This window comes from Synchiropus splendidus, chromosome 3 (genome assembly GCF_027744825.2).
Source record: "Synchiropus splendidus isolate RoL2022-P1 chromosome 3, RoL_Sspl_1.0, whole genome shotgun sequence".
NCBI classification, from domain to species: Eukaryota; Metazoa; Chordata; class Actinopteri; order Syngnathiformes; family Callionymidae; genus Synchiropus; species Synchiropus splendidus.
In genome coordinates, this window is record NC_071336.1 from 18271908 (window position 1) to 18285761 (window position 13854).

Here is a 13854-nt window from a genome sequence, read left to right on the forward strand (position 1 = left end):
GTTGTATACGTGTGTTCTTTAAAAATCATCTGGGCCCTGGCTAATATTTTGAAAGGTTTTTAAGAATGTGCTCCACACACTCCACTACAAAGCCTTCCTGACCTGTATGACAGCAATAATTCATCCATCAGATACAGTGAATCAAAGAACGGAACGTTTCTTCTTCCATCCTGTTTTCTTCAAATGAGAGCAAATGGCTTATCCAGTCATCCGATCGATTGCGAAGGTCCTGTAAAAGTGTGTTCTACTTTAATGGACCAAGTCAAATCCTTTAATTGTGCTAATCGCTTCACGCTTGAGAGGATTATTTTGACTACATTTATGATGAATCAAACCAAAGCAATCTTGACTTATCATCTCTCCACAGTGCGTAACGTGTGGCAAGGCCTTTAAGAAGCTTTGGTCATTACACGAGCATAACAAGATCGTCCATGGCTACGCTGAGAAGAAGTTCTCATGTGAGATTTGTGAGAAGAAGTTCTACACCATGGCTCATGTCCGGAAGCACATGGTTGGTAAGCGTCTCCAAGTAGGTCACTCTGACTTGAGCTCTTGAGGATGTTCCATTGGTTATTTCCCATGGCTCCTGTGGATGACCCTTTGTGGTGGTGAACATCTCATGGAAGCAACAACTGCAGTGATGTTACCACCCATCCATTTTCCCCCATTTTCTGAGGTCACAGTGTAACAGTGTTTACTACGAGTTGTGTCTTTCCCTGTGCCCCTAAACCTCTATCTTTCCAGTGTGACTGGTTCTGAACCTCACTGCGCTGCTCCATCCCATCCGCCCAAATCATTATCGTCTCCAAAATTGAAATAGCTTTGTTTTTGCTGTGGTGGAAGACCTGTGCAATTTTGGCCATGTTCATGATTTTTTTTGGGGGGGGAGGCATGATATCCCCGCCTCTCAGTAATGACTGAGCTGCTCTTTGGTTTCTCCGAAGGAGAGCCACGACACAGTGTGGAATTCATGAATTCAAGTAACACAAAGCTGATATAACGGTCAAAAATCTGAGACAAACATGATCCTAATCTGAGTCAAAGCAGTATGTCAGAAATGTACATCTTAATGACAGTATGCAAAGAGGGTTTGCTCACAAGAGTTAGTGATTCGGAAGGTCTTTCTCCATGCATGAGGTTAAGACATAAAATGACTTCATGCAAGATATTGATAATAGTTTTTTGTTTGTTTGTTTTTGCATTTTTATTAGTTTGTTTTTGCAGAATTTTTCATTTATCAGCAGTAATATTCGGACCTCTGAGGTAATACATTTTTTCTCACCCAAAAGAGCCTAATTTCAGTCCACCAGAAAATATAAAAGAGGCTGTGAGATATCCATAAGGAAAAAAAATCCACACATTAAGTTCACTTCCATTCATATGCTACGGCCGGTCTTCACAGATCAGCAAACAAAAGTGCCAAATGTGGCTCTGAAACTATTCTTGAGTTGGAAACTCAATAGAGAAGCATAATACCTGTCCCCAGTAGACCTTTATTCTCCAACTTTTTTTTTTTTTCAAAGGAGCCTGGTTTACACCTCACCATTAGAATTGGAATCGTCCATTACCCATCAGTTCTTTATGTCATGGATAAGGGTGTTGGTGAGTGATCTTAACTGTGTATCTGTGTGTGTGTGTGTGTGTGTGTGTGCAGCTCACACGAAGGACATGCCATTCACCTGTGAGACATGCGGGAAGTCTTTCAAGCGCAGCATGTCCCTGAAGGTCCACTCTCTGCAGCATTCTGGCGAAAAACCCTTCAAGTGTGAGGTTGGAGCTCATGTTATAAATTCTGCATGGTGCTTGATTCACGCAAAAAAAAAAAAACCTGACCTAGAAGATGAGCGGCGTTATGAGATTCAACTGCCCAACATGACTCTGCTTATAAAACCCTCACAGCATTTGTTCTGGAAAGCAATTTGGAAAATCCCAATGAAGAAAGTCCCAGTCTCACATTAAGAGAATTCACATGATTATAAACAAGACAAAACTGAGGGCTTGACGAAAGTGGGTTTGATACTGGTGTTAAAACCTTTCAAGTAGAGACGAACTTTGTTATCATCGAAGAACAAGCATTAAATCAAGTTTAAGAGATCAATATTCCAGACTGCCTTCTGGAACAGACTATAGAGTGCACATAATGTCATCTGAGATTCTTCACTTCGCCAGAGTCACTCCTTTCATCTGTGGTCAGCGTGTAGGTGGTAATATAAAGGCGGGTGTGGAAATAGATACGGATCATTTCATTGTGTAGGCAGTAGACTTAGACCACCTGAGCTGAGACCAAGACCATGATAAGACCAGACAGACTTGGGACCGAACTGCATACCAATCCTTAATCCTTAAACTCAACCTTAATCCTCAAAATACACATTCTCATGAGGGTCCAGGGCTGTTATGTCCCAATTCTTATGAAGTGAAGTTGAGGAGCAAGATTGAGCAATGGAGCTTCCTCAAGTATTGAGGGACTCCTCGACCTCCCTCGGTATTTCGGAATACCCAGAATCCTTTGTGTAGGATCTAGAAGTAAAAACATGGTGTCAAAAGTGACAAAGAAACTGAGCTGGTGTACTTTATTATTGGAGATATAAAAGACCAAAGACACAAACGCAACGGCATTGTCGCTAATCCTATAAATGCTTCTTGCTCCCGCCCTTCTTCTTCTTCTTCTTCTTCTTCTTCTTCTTCTTCTTCTGAGTTGACCGACGGAACGTGACCTTGGCATAATGCTACCCCTAACAGGCTAAGGAAGTGCCTGTATTAAGAAGTGTCCCATTTCTAAGGAACAAAATCTTCCTTAACCCTTGGTTTTGAGGAATGTGGTTGAAGGTTAAAGATTGATGGTTGAAGTTGAGGATTAAGGAAGGAATTGGAATTAACCCAAAGTCAAGACCAAGGCTTTTTGAGACTGAGACCAAGTGGAGAAAACAAAATAGCATAAACTTAAAAACAGACACCATAAAGTGTGTTCTGTACTGTTTTCAATTGCTGAGTATAATAGATCATATTTTTCCACTGCAGTAACATCAACACAGAGTCAGTCAATTTGATGTGCGTGGGCTCACCATAAATTTGTGTGGCAGTTACTTGATGGTTTATGCATGATGCTTAGTAAACAAGATGATAGCAGACGATATTCAGTGGTCAATGACGCTATTTATTATTCACTAATTTTGTGCGAACATAATACAAATCATTTAAACCTTTAGAAATATCACAGTCTCTGGTGGGTCATCAAACCCTCAACCTCTGCGCAAACAGATGACATGAAGCTCAATAGCACATCAATCAGCTTTCTGTCATGATGGCCGTCAAAGGCCGTCAAAAGATATTGTCAAAAACAGTCACATTTGATGGCTACGGGATAAGCGATACAGAGCTAGAGAAATTTCGCTTGCGTTTGTGGGTGTTTTTGTTGAAGATATCTGGTGAAAGTTGACATGGCCCCTGTGGTATCCACCAAGTTGATTTAGCAAAGTTTGCATTGAACAGAATTCTATTTCTTGTTTGTTTGGAAAAAAAAACAAAAAGAAATTGTTTGTGGTCTGTGGAACCAAACCAAATAACATAGGATTTGGCTTCATCCTTAGTTGATCTCTGTCAGCGGTGAGGAGGCATGTCAATCTGTGCATTTCATTATAAATGGCAGAAGAATAACGCTGCTCAGTTATGCTTTGAAACGATCATGTCAGACGAGACTGAGAGAATCTCCGAGACCAGGACCATAGACTGCAGTCTGTGATGAGGCCTAAACCACAAAGAAAGTCGTCTTGAGAACCAAGACAACGTTGAGAAGGACAAGTCTGATAGGAGTGAATGTGAACCGTGCATCGATGAAATAAACTTTCCAAAAGACATTTGGATGAACAATTGTTGTAACTGATGAAAAGGTGCATTCCTTCATGTGTTATTTCAGAACTGCAACGAGCGCTTCCAGTACAAATACCAACTGCGCTCCCACATGAGCATCCACATCGGACACAAGCAGTTCATGTGCCAGTGGTGTGGGAAGGACTTCAACATGAAGCAGTACTTTGATGAGCACATGAAAACACACACTGGCAAGTCCTCTCATGATTTACTGCCGGCACGAGCGCAGAGAGTAACTAAAGGCTGCCTGCTGTGTTGTCCAGGTGAGAAGCCATACATCTGCGAGATCTGTGGGAAAAGCTTCACCAGCAGGCCCAACATGAAGCGACACCGCCGCACACACACTGGTGAGAAACCCTACCCATGCGAGGTTTGTGGTCAGCGTTTCCGCTTCTCCAACATGCTCAAGGCCCACAGGGAGAAATGTGTGCGTGCTGACTCTCTGGACATGGATCCCTCTCTAGCAGCGCGCCCTCTCGACTCTTCCAGTCAGATCCAGCTCCCCGCCACCTCCAGTGTCTCCCAGTCGCTCCATGACGCGCAGCAGTGTCCTCCCCTGCTGCTGCCAATGGGGGCGCTGTCTCCTAGCGCAAACTTACCCCTGCCGCCGCCGCTCTTCGCAGCCGGTAGGATGAAGACTAACAAATGTTGAGCACTTTTCTTATTTTCCCGGCCTCGACGGCCTCTCTGAGGAGGATTGCAGTGTAATCTCTGAAACTACACACCCACAAGACCGAAAAGAAATTTTCTACTCCAATACAATAGTAACCTCAGTGTCCAGTCGGACAAGACGTTTCCTCGCTTCTCCTCGTAACTCAGTGTCTGGTTTGTTTGGAGCTTTCTGCACAATGTACACTGATTGTAGCGTCAAAGTGTTTTGGGTGAGAAACACTCTAAAAAGAGGGAATAATAGTTTTACGCTAAGATGTAGCCAGCAATAACCAAATGCTGTTGTTTTTTTTTTTTGGATTGTTTGTTTTGTCTCTGAACATATTGTTGTGTATGGCGTTGCCAATAACCAAATCCTGTTATAGATCTAATGTTATACAGCATTTATAATCGCTCCTGCACCTTACAGGAAACTCTAGTGATATTTAAAGTGTACTCCTTAATGTCTTCATTTTTATAAATGTAAATGTGTATTTGAGCATTGGTCGTGCAAGGCAGTGTAAAAGGCAGTGTATTCACGTGTTCAAGTGACTGAAGAAGGTCACGTTCGCTCTTTAAAAGTAAGAGTTTATCCATAAGAAGCAACTTGATTGGTTGCTTCGACCCTTCCAGTTCATTCTACTAAGGAAAGGAAGTCGGTGTAGGTTACGTTCTCCTGATGGATCGCAGACTGTCGTTTCTTGATGGAATTCCCTGTTTGTATATCTAAATGTTTTGAATGTGTTTAAAAAGCACTGTGACTCTGTCAGCTTAGCTCTTATGCTAAAGGTTCTACTTTTGAACATGAGCACCATCTTAGATCCAGCCAGTGGGATCTCTGGCTATTGAACCAAAATCAGTCCTGCGTAGGATTAATGATACAGTTGTTCATAGATACCTGACGGTGACTTGTCATCACTGTCAGTCCGAGGCTCTCAAGAGCGTGACCCCGCCTGGACTAATGGTTACTAGCATGTTTGTAGTCATGTGTTCCCTTCCATGCACCATGGCTTGAAATGTTTCCCCTCAAAATGAAGTGGAAGATTGCTTTAAAGTGTAATGTTGGCGCAGAATCAGAGGGCGCCAGACCCAAGTTTCAGGTTACAATCTTAGCAACCTTAGATGTCTACGACACAAAACACTTGAATCACCAGGATTCCCTAAAATCCAATAATACAATACAATACATTTTGGTTGTGGTAATTCTCGTAACGTCTAACAACAGAGCTGATAATATTTTTGTTATTGATTGTTCTCAGTCAAAAGAATTAATTAAATCTAAAGTGCAATCTTTTTTTATAATCATTTTTATTTAAAATATTATGGTTTAGATTTTTATCTTCTTGACAATAATAATTGAGCGTCATCAGTTCATTGTCAAACTACTCAAGCATTGTAAAGTAAGATAAGGTCTCTCTCAGCCAGTCAGGCTTCCCTGATGTATTGTTCTATTTGGTTGACTTCTAGTCAAAATTATGTCACTATTTTAACTCCTGATGATCGATGTTGTTTATATTTTCCAAAGATATGTTTTTTAACTCACACCAGATTGTTGTTTTCTTTGTTCTTGAGTTCTCTCACATCTTAGTTGGGGCCTGCTTTTTCACTAATCCTTCAGTGAGATAGTTTACTTTTATCATATCTATTTGCTTCAAAATAAGATATTCTTATGGAGAATATTCCCCTGCTAGTTGACATTTCGCCATCAAGATAAAAGTTATACTTTCATGTTCCAGCTACCCTGCCAGAGAGGATTGTGGTCTGTTTATGTGATCTCATCGCGAGTGAGTGAGGTCAATGCTGTCTGTTTGGTTTGGCCTTTTCTTGTCTTTTAAGTTAATATCGTTCATTATCATCTGCATCTTTTTCATAATTTTCCCCTCCTGAAAGATTCATGGCAGTGATGAAAATGACTTTACGGGTTGGTCGGTTTCCTTTTGTTTCTTTGCCAACAAAAACACTTAGGAATAACATGCCATCCAGGGCTATTTCGGTCGCCTTTTTTATTCCCGGTTACAGACTGTGTTACTCTGAATACTCTTATAACATAGACGCTTCTGGTGTTGCAGCAGGAGATAAATGTGGAGCAGATGGATTGTTTATTAACCCAGTGTAACAAATCCACAATATTACAGGCGTTAGTGTAGTGTCCGTGCAGAACCCTGTCATGTATAATGACACGTAGCTGTAGAGTTTTGTGTGCACATTTCAGTGTGACTCTTTGAGAATTATATCACTATCATGCGTGTACTCCTACAAATAATGCTTAAGAAAGCAGTGTAAGCGTTGGCACAATTGAGCTCTTCATTACTTAAGATCTCTTGGGGGTGAATTTAGAAAGAATGTAGAAGTGACGGTTGGTATGAAATACTCGTCGAAAATCTCTAAAAGCACTTTTGACAAACGTTTGTCTGTAATCTACTGCAGCCGAACGAACTGTTGTACTGGTCATGAGTTACATAGTTAGGCAATTTATTTGTCAGGTGCATAATGGTCACCAAATGTCAAAATGTATCGTCAATATCATGTTGAAAAAACACTTTGAACTGCGTGTAATGAGTTATTAAATTAGTGTAAATCGCAAAATTCGCTTCATAGGGAGTCGTCAGGGCTCTCTACATATACATCTTCATAATAGATCAACTGTATAACTTCATTAAAACTGAAACGCTAGCCAGGTGCCGATGCAGTTTTTAAACCAAAGGCAAATGTGTACAACAGATCTGTTTAGCAACAAGTACATTTAATCGGCTGTGGTCGATAAGTAATCGTGCACTATAATAACCATGTCCAGATTAAAAGGACGATTGGATTTCCAAGGCTACTGTTGTTGAATGCTTTATTTTCTGTATTATTTTCTGTGTAGACTGTCCCTACCTTGTTTGCCTAGATGACGATGAGCAACGTGGCTTTAGTATTCGCAGTCAATTGATGGATGAAAATTCCTGTTTCCTCTGTACGAGTTTTACTATTTTATCGTGTTATGAAAAAAAGCACCTTATTTTATATCAGTAAGTGGCCCCTGCTTCTTTCACTTTAAAGGCCCGGACCGGAAACAAATGGGGATTTACTTGCCACTGTGACTTTTCTGCCGGTCTGTGGAGAACAAGCGGCACCTGTCACAGATGATTGTAGCCCTCTCGTGGCAGTTTAGCGCACTGCACCCACTCCTGCACTTTTTGCACTGAAATGCGAGAATAAGAACCCCAAATGTTCAGAGCAGTCAGAAGCACCGGCCAAAGTGATGGCTATAGTTCTGGGCTTGTTTGTGTTGTCACTGCCATATGTGTCGATGGAGTTGAATGTCTTGTCTACATGTGAACGGTGAGAGTTTTGAGGGGGCGATCGAGTTTGTGACACTACTGAAGGATGCACTTTTGAGTTGATTGTAAGACTGGACCAGTGGTGGACAGCAAAATGCTTTTTTTAAATATTTATTTCATGCTACTTTCACAATGAAGAAAAGGAAAAAAAAATCTGAGGATATAGTGAAGTGCTGCTACTCAGATGCTAACAATCATTGAGTCAACATCTGAAGGAAGCTCAGTTAGTAGGAGCCAATGATTCCAGTGCTGTCAAACTCAAGGTCCAGGGGCCAAGTTAGGCCTGCCAGGTCATGTTGCATGGCCCACAAGAATTGGAAATGCCTCAAAGTTAAACCAGATTACCAAAAAAAAAAAACAATATTGTCACCCGCAAAGTCACCAGTGTCTCAGCTTCCAAAGAAGGAAAAAATGTATGCATATATATATGCGTACATTTATATATCTGATGAAAGATGGGAAACAGGCTGAATGTTTGTGTGAGGAAGCAAAGTCACTGGTGAACTATAAACCTCTACGAAGAGTTAGACTCTTGTACTACAAAGGAGGATTTACATGTCTTGTTGAAGAATGTTCATTAGATATACATTTTGATAGGCCCACAACTTCTGACTCCTAAAAGTTTTGGTCCCTTTTGTGATTGAATTTGTCTCCTCTGCTGTACACTGTAATATTCAGAGTTTATAGAGGACAAAGGTTATCAACATATTATCATACGTTTCATATAGAATTTAATTTTGAGAATGTTCTGCTACACCATCACTGAAGACATTAAAATTATAAAAATGAAACTTTACAGCGAATCAAATATCTGATCAAACATTCTCTCTGTATTGGTGGGGAGTTTGGGAAGGAAAGGAGTTGTGAGAATGAATCCCTCATAAAGCTTTGTATGGTAATAATCCTATGTTTCCAGAATGGGCCTATAGAAATCATTTTGAAAAAAACAGAATTGCTGAAAATTGAAATAAATCAGATGAGTCACCATGAAGGATTGATCTGAATCGATGTCATAAAGGCCCTTTGCTTGTTTGCTTTCTAACCAGCACTCGGTGGGAGTGAATTTAGGCAAAGGTGAATCTGTCCTTGTCCTTATATCATAGTTTATGAGTGATTAAGTGCCACCGCGGTGACTCTGCGCTCTGCGTGGCACAAATGTGTGTCGCTGTCAGAGGAGCTTCAGGAATGAAAGCTGGCGGGTTTGTTCCTCTGGAGTGTGTCCAGAGCCAAAATGTCACTGAAGCAGCACGAGAGAATGTTGGCTTGTTTATGAACTGGTGTTGCAGTTGGATTTGAGGTGGAATGTGTTTATTTACGCCTCCCAGATGGTGCCACATTGAAAAGCTCTGAAATGATGAAACTCTCAATGAAACACAAGTGTGACCTTCAGTGACCTTTTTCACAAATGAACCTGTATTCAGTGTTAGTAATCCAACTGGGTCAAAGACCAGTGTCCATGAGTGAAAGCTGTTCTGGGTTTTACCCGTTTAGATGTTTAGATTTCAAATGTCTCACTTTATTTGTGCAATGGCCTCCAGTGCTAGTCAGGAGAGCTACCACGCCTCCAAAGTTGTTGATCCTCTCCACAAGTATCACAACAACTCATGACATTTTCCACCTTTGACTGACCCGCAACAACTATTTCACTTGAAACGCTTTTGACCTGCCATTGAGACCAGCTGGGGACCAGGCGCTTCAATCTTGGGTAAAATCTGACACAGCACTTCAGCGACGTACTGCACTTCTGCTGTGTGTCTGATAATGACAACTTTAGAATGATATACAATGCGACTTCATTTGAAGATACTATAGAAATAATAATCTTAGTTTTCTTATGTTGTGGTCAGTTCATGGCCTAATATAATCCAGAACACACATATTCACAATAGTAGAATGCTCAATTTTAATTCAGTAATGTAAATTACAATGTAATAACTAGTCAACATCTAGGTACATGGACAACTAATTTTATCATTAATATCTATCTTTTAAGTGTACTACATTCTATTTACATATAAATGTAAGACAGAGCTCTGAATCTTCACCATGAGTCAAGCTAAACTAATGCTATCCTTTTTTGTGTTTTTAACAAATCAATATCCATTTCCAAATCCAACATGTCAGCACTTAAAAGTTTAGCTTCCAGTTGAAACTGTAAACTATTGCGACTGGTCCAACAGTGTAGCACAGATTTCACATGAACCAGTGGAGGCTTCGGAACAGCTACTGTGTTTTAGGCCTGCTCTTTCAGGGTGTTCATCTCTTCAGAGTTTTCAAATGGTACACTCAATACCTGATGTTTTTAAGAGGACGACATGTTCTTAAGTGCTCCTCTAACAATGGGAACTGATTTAATCGTGTTTCAGTGCTAAAATTCCACACAAACCTTGAGTTGGTGTACAGAGACCACGTGTAGAGAAGTGTGTGAAAAAACCGAGGCCAACAAGGACGGTAGTGTCTAGAGGTGCTAATAACATTGTACTTTCTGTCTTCAATGTATTTCTGACTGTTGTTAACTGTCTGTCACACAGCTGAACATAACAACATCATTTCAATATTAAACAGTATCGACATATTATCCAGCCTCGGTTGTTCTTGTGTTTTCTGGTGTGTTTTTTTTTTATTGATTGTGTTATCACTTTTATTTTATTTAGTTTTCCAAGGACTGACTTTTTTTTTTAATTCATTAATGCTATGATGAAAACTGTGACCATGACATGGAAACAACCTGGGTGAAGTTGTTTAATCAACAGCGGTCATGAAAAGTTCTGCTGTGTTAGCGGCAAGTAGGTCAAATACATCAAATGTGTTACATATATTAAATATCAAATAATAATAAAAAACAGTTCAATTAAGTGAACTTTTGTAGCGTTCTATTCATTTATTTTGACACTTGTGGATATAGTTTAAAAAAGAAAAAAACAGCAAATTTGAAACAAAAATTCTTTTTACATCTTTGTGAGCCGAAGCGTGTTGAGTCGGACCCCCAGGGTCGTGGACCCCGCAGCGTACTGGATCTCCCTCAGGACACCGGTCCACTTCTTCTCGTCCTCATTGTACCTGAAGTCATCCAACGAGAAACTCATAAATGGATGAACTGTGACATGGAACTTGACTCATGTTGACCAGCACAGAGTGATCCACATCATTCAAGCCTGAAGCTGCCAGCGGTGTCAAACTGGTGACTTCTGAACATCTGTCACTCATGACTGACAGGTAAAAGGCAAGTTCAAGAAACATTTGAAGCTGTTGTCTGACTCCACAATTCCATCATTATTTCACACAACGCGACAATGGCAAGTCGACCCACCTCCAGATGTCGTTCATCTCTTTTGGAATGACGTCCTCGCTGTCCTCTAACGGCATCATGGCAAATCCTCCCACCGCAAACAGAGTTCCGGCGAGAGATACCAGGTTCATGGAGCTGCGCTCCTGTGGAAACGCTCCCAAGTCGGACCACCTGGGAGTATTATAAATGGTGTTAACCTTTTCATCATGTGCTCTTGGAGCCACAAGGAGGGTACAAGCAGTCTGTGTGGTCATCATGTAGGATCAAATATAACATTTTGAATAATGTTTTTATTTACCATTGTCTGAGATAAGGGTGGCCCTGAATATGCTTGTGAGAGGAAGCTACCTACAAACTGGATGATCTAGATAAGATGGTGGGTTGTGAATGAGCTGCTTGGTGGGGGTCTTCATTCACTGGGTGCTATTCTCGCTGTCAGGATCTGCTACTTTGTTCAACGTTTTATGTTCTAAGAAAACGGTCCAACTAAAAAGAGCTCACTTGTCCGCTCGGATGTCGTAAACCTCCATGGAGTCCGTCAGCCCCGTGTCTGTCACCCCGGCTGCTACGTAGATTTTGTCCTGGTGAACCGCGGCACCAAACAAGGAGCGTGCTGTCTTCATGGGGGCCAGCTCCTTCCACTCAAATCTCTTAGCGTCGAAAGCATATACACTCCGCAGGCAGTTCCTTTAGACAGCACAGTAAGACAAGTGAGTTCTTGGCTTTGTTCGGACCGACTGTAAAAGGGTCTCCTTACTTGTTTTCTCCTTTCCCTCCGATCACATAAATGACATCGTTGTGTGAGACCGTAGCGTGTCCGTAGACAGGATAAGGAACCGGTTCTGACTCGCCCCATTTGAAAGAGCTGTGAATGAAAAGCCATTTACTGATAGTATAGAACTGATTTTCTGACTTGTATGGTTGGTGAGTTTGTCCCTACTGTCTGTCGTAGATCAACACCGAGTCCAGTGTTTTCTCCTTCTCCTTCAGCTCTTTGCCTCCCAACACAAAGATGGCGTTTTCAGCTTCAGCCAGTCCGAAGAGGAAGCGAGGCGACGGCAGAGGTGGCATCCCTAGCCAGTCGGAGCTCACTGGGTCATACTGGAGTTAGAGAGGGTAAATCAGAGTCTCACATCCGGAAGCATTTCCGAGGCTGAAAGTGGGGTACGTTGCTCGAGGATGGAAAGATCTACTGTTCCAATATGTGAGCTTTAAACATTACAAAGGGTACGACGACCCACAATGTGAGTTCCACTCAACATTGTTCTGGTAACTGAACACAGGAAGTCGGCTTTAAAGACAGAGTTGTCTCAAGATGGATTTGAATCGCGGTACTGTCTTGCCATGAGGCTCTATTTCTAACCACGACACTCCGGAGCTGCACTCCACAAATGTCATAATCACAAGTTTAGGTAGGTTTACCTGCAGGAAGTACGAGCAGAGAGGGTCCTCCTTGTTCTGCTCATCGAAGAACAACCCTCCTGCCACAAAGATCTGGTTCTCCCGGGTCACCAGGCTCACGTGGTTCTTGGGTATCTGTGTGGACAGGGATGCCAGGAAGCAGTCGTTTCCATTCGGGTCGTATGCCACTGCTCCTGAGTCGTTGACCATCAAGATCAAGTCCCGCATGAACATCCCAAATCTCAAGTTATCGTTCAGGATTCCTGGGAGAAGGGCTTCCTCTTCATCCTCCCCTCCGTCGCCGTCTTTCTCTGCGTTACCGTCATCCTTCTTGCTCTTCTTGACGTCGGGCATTTTCCCCGCCTGGGCGTCCCGGACAAGCTGGAGCTTCTGCCGCAGCTCAGGTTTGGAGGCGATCAGCTTGTTGCTCTCCACCCGCTCCCTCAGGAACTCCTCGCTGACCAGACGCAGACGAACACAGTCCAGCAAGCCCGGCAGCTCCTGCTCCCTCTTCTCTTGGTCCTGGTACACCCAGCGCATCAGCGCCTCAAACACAACCTCTTCCGTTTCTACATTCAGGTTGTCATTAGCTAAAATGGCCGCCAGCTCACTTGGAAGCAGCTGGAGAAATTCCTCGTCTCTGGAAATGAGCTGGAAGCGCTCGCAGGCATAGTTCCGGGCCGAAACCGCTAACCTGGGGCAGTCCAGCATCAGGCCCAGTCTGAAGACTGCGAGACAATTACTGAGGCTCAGACGCTTCTGAAGGAAAGACACACAGACGGTGAAGATGGAGGGAATCTGGTACAGATTGGCAACGGCAAAAATGTCCTGGACGTTCTGCTCCGTCACGTTGATTTTGGAGGTGTACAGGTATTTGAGGATCAGTCCCATGACACCTGGCTCCACGTCCTCCAGCACCACCTCTTTCTTCTTGCTCTCATCCAGGTCCGACAGGAATATGGAACGGAAGTAGGAGCTGCAGGCGCACAGAACCAGCCGGTGGCAGGGGAACTCCTTGTCTTTGATCTTCAGCACGCAGTCCACCAGCTTGTCATTCTCCAGCAGGTCACACAGGCCATCCTGGAGCAGCGTCTGCTGGTACATCCTGGGCTCGTCCGTGGGGTTCAGAGGCAGGGCCATGGTTCCTGGCTCAGGGGAGATTTTCACCAACCCGTCCTGAAGCTACAGATCTAACCAGAATGGATCTTCAGTTCCGGGTGTCTGATCAACACAGTCGGACAGAAGAGCAGCTGAACCCTCCGGCAGCCTCCTCCTCAGCTGTCTGGACCCTTCAACTGGGCTCCAGCTGGCAGGGTATTTATA

At 42.7% G+C, this 13854-nt stretch overlaps 2 protein-coding genes across 4 annotated transcripts in view; one reads left to right on the forward strand and one right to left on the reverse strand.

Annotated features, from left to right (window-relative positions):
- Window positions 1–10764, forward strand: part of zbtb47b (zinc finger and BTB domain containing 47b) — a 25664-nt gene extending 14900 nt beyond the window's left edge. Inside the window, exons 3-7 of one of the 3 annotated variants that reach the window (XM_053859394.1) lie at window positions 368–515; window positions 1655–1770; window positions 3917–4061; window positions 4134–4217; window positions 4288–4481. In XM_053859394.1, the coding sequence (XP_053715369.1) occupies window positions 368–515; window positions 1655–1770; window positions 3917–4061; window positions 4134–4217; window positions 4288–4334 (540 nt within the window). In that variant the 3' untranslated portion in view covers window positions 4335–4481. Of the gene's footprint in view, window positions 1–367; window positions 516–1654; window positions 1771–3916; window positions 4062–4133 lie in introns of all 3 variants that reach the window. The other 2 variants (XM_053859393.1, XM_053859395.1) reach the window with 2 other exon arrangements.
- klhl40b (kelch-like family member 40b) lies at window positions 10580–13715 on the reverse strand. The gene is made up of 6 exons (XM_053859397.1): window positions 12553–13715; window positions 12071–12231; window positions 11888–11995; window positions 11632–11817; window positions 11152–11301; window positions 10580–10901 (listed from the first exon to the last, which is right to left on the reverse strand). Exons 1-6 carry the CDS (start codon window positions 13669–13671, stop codon window positions 10790–10792), a joined length of 1836 nt encoding a protein of 611 aa, XP_053715372.1. The 5' UTR covers window positions 13672–13715; the 3' UTR covers window positions 10580–10789.
- Between the last annotated feature and the right edge of the window lie 139 nt (window positions 13716–13854).

Coding starts and splice junctions, on each gene's coding strand:
- klhl40b (XM_053859397.1), bottom strand. CDS start 13,671: ATGGCCCTGCCTCTGAACCCCACGGACGAGCCCAGGATGTACCAGCAG. Junction 11,996..12,070: donor GTGTTGATCTACGACAGACA/GTAGGGACAAAC, acceptor TTTCATTCACAG/CTCTTTCAAATGGGGCGAGT. Junction 10,902..11,151: donor GAGATGAACGACATCTGGAG/GTGGGTCGACTT, acceptor GGATGACTTCAG/GTACAATGAGGACGAGAAGA.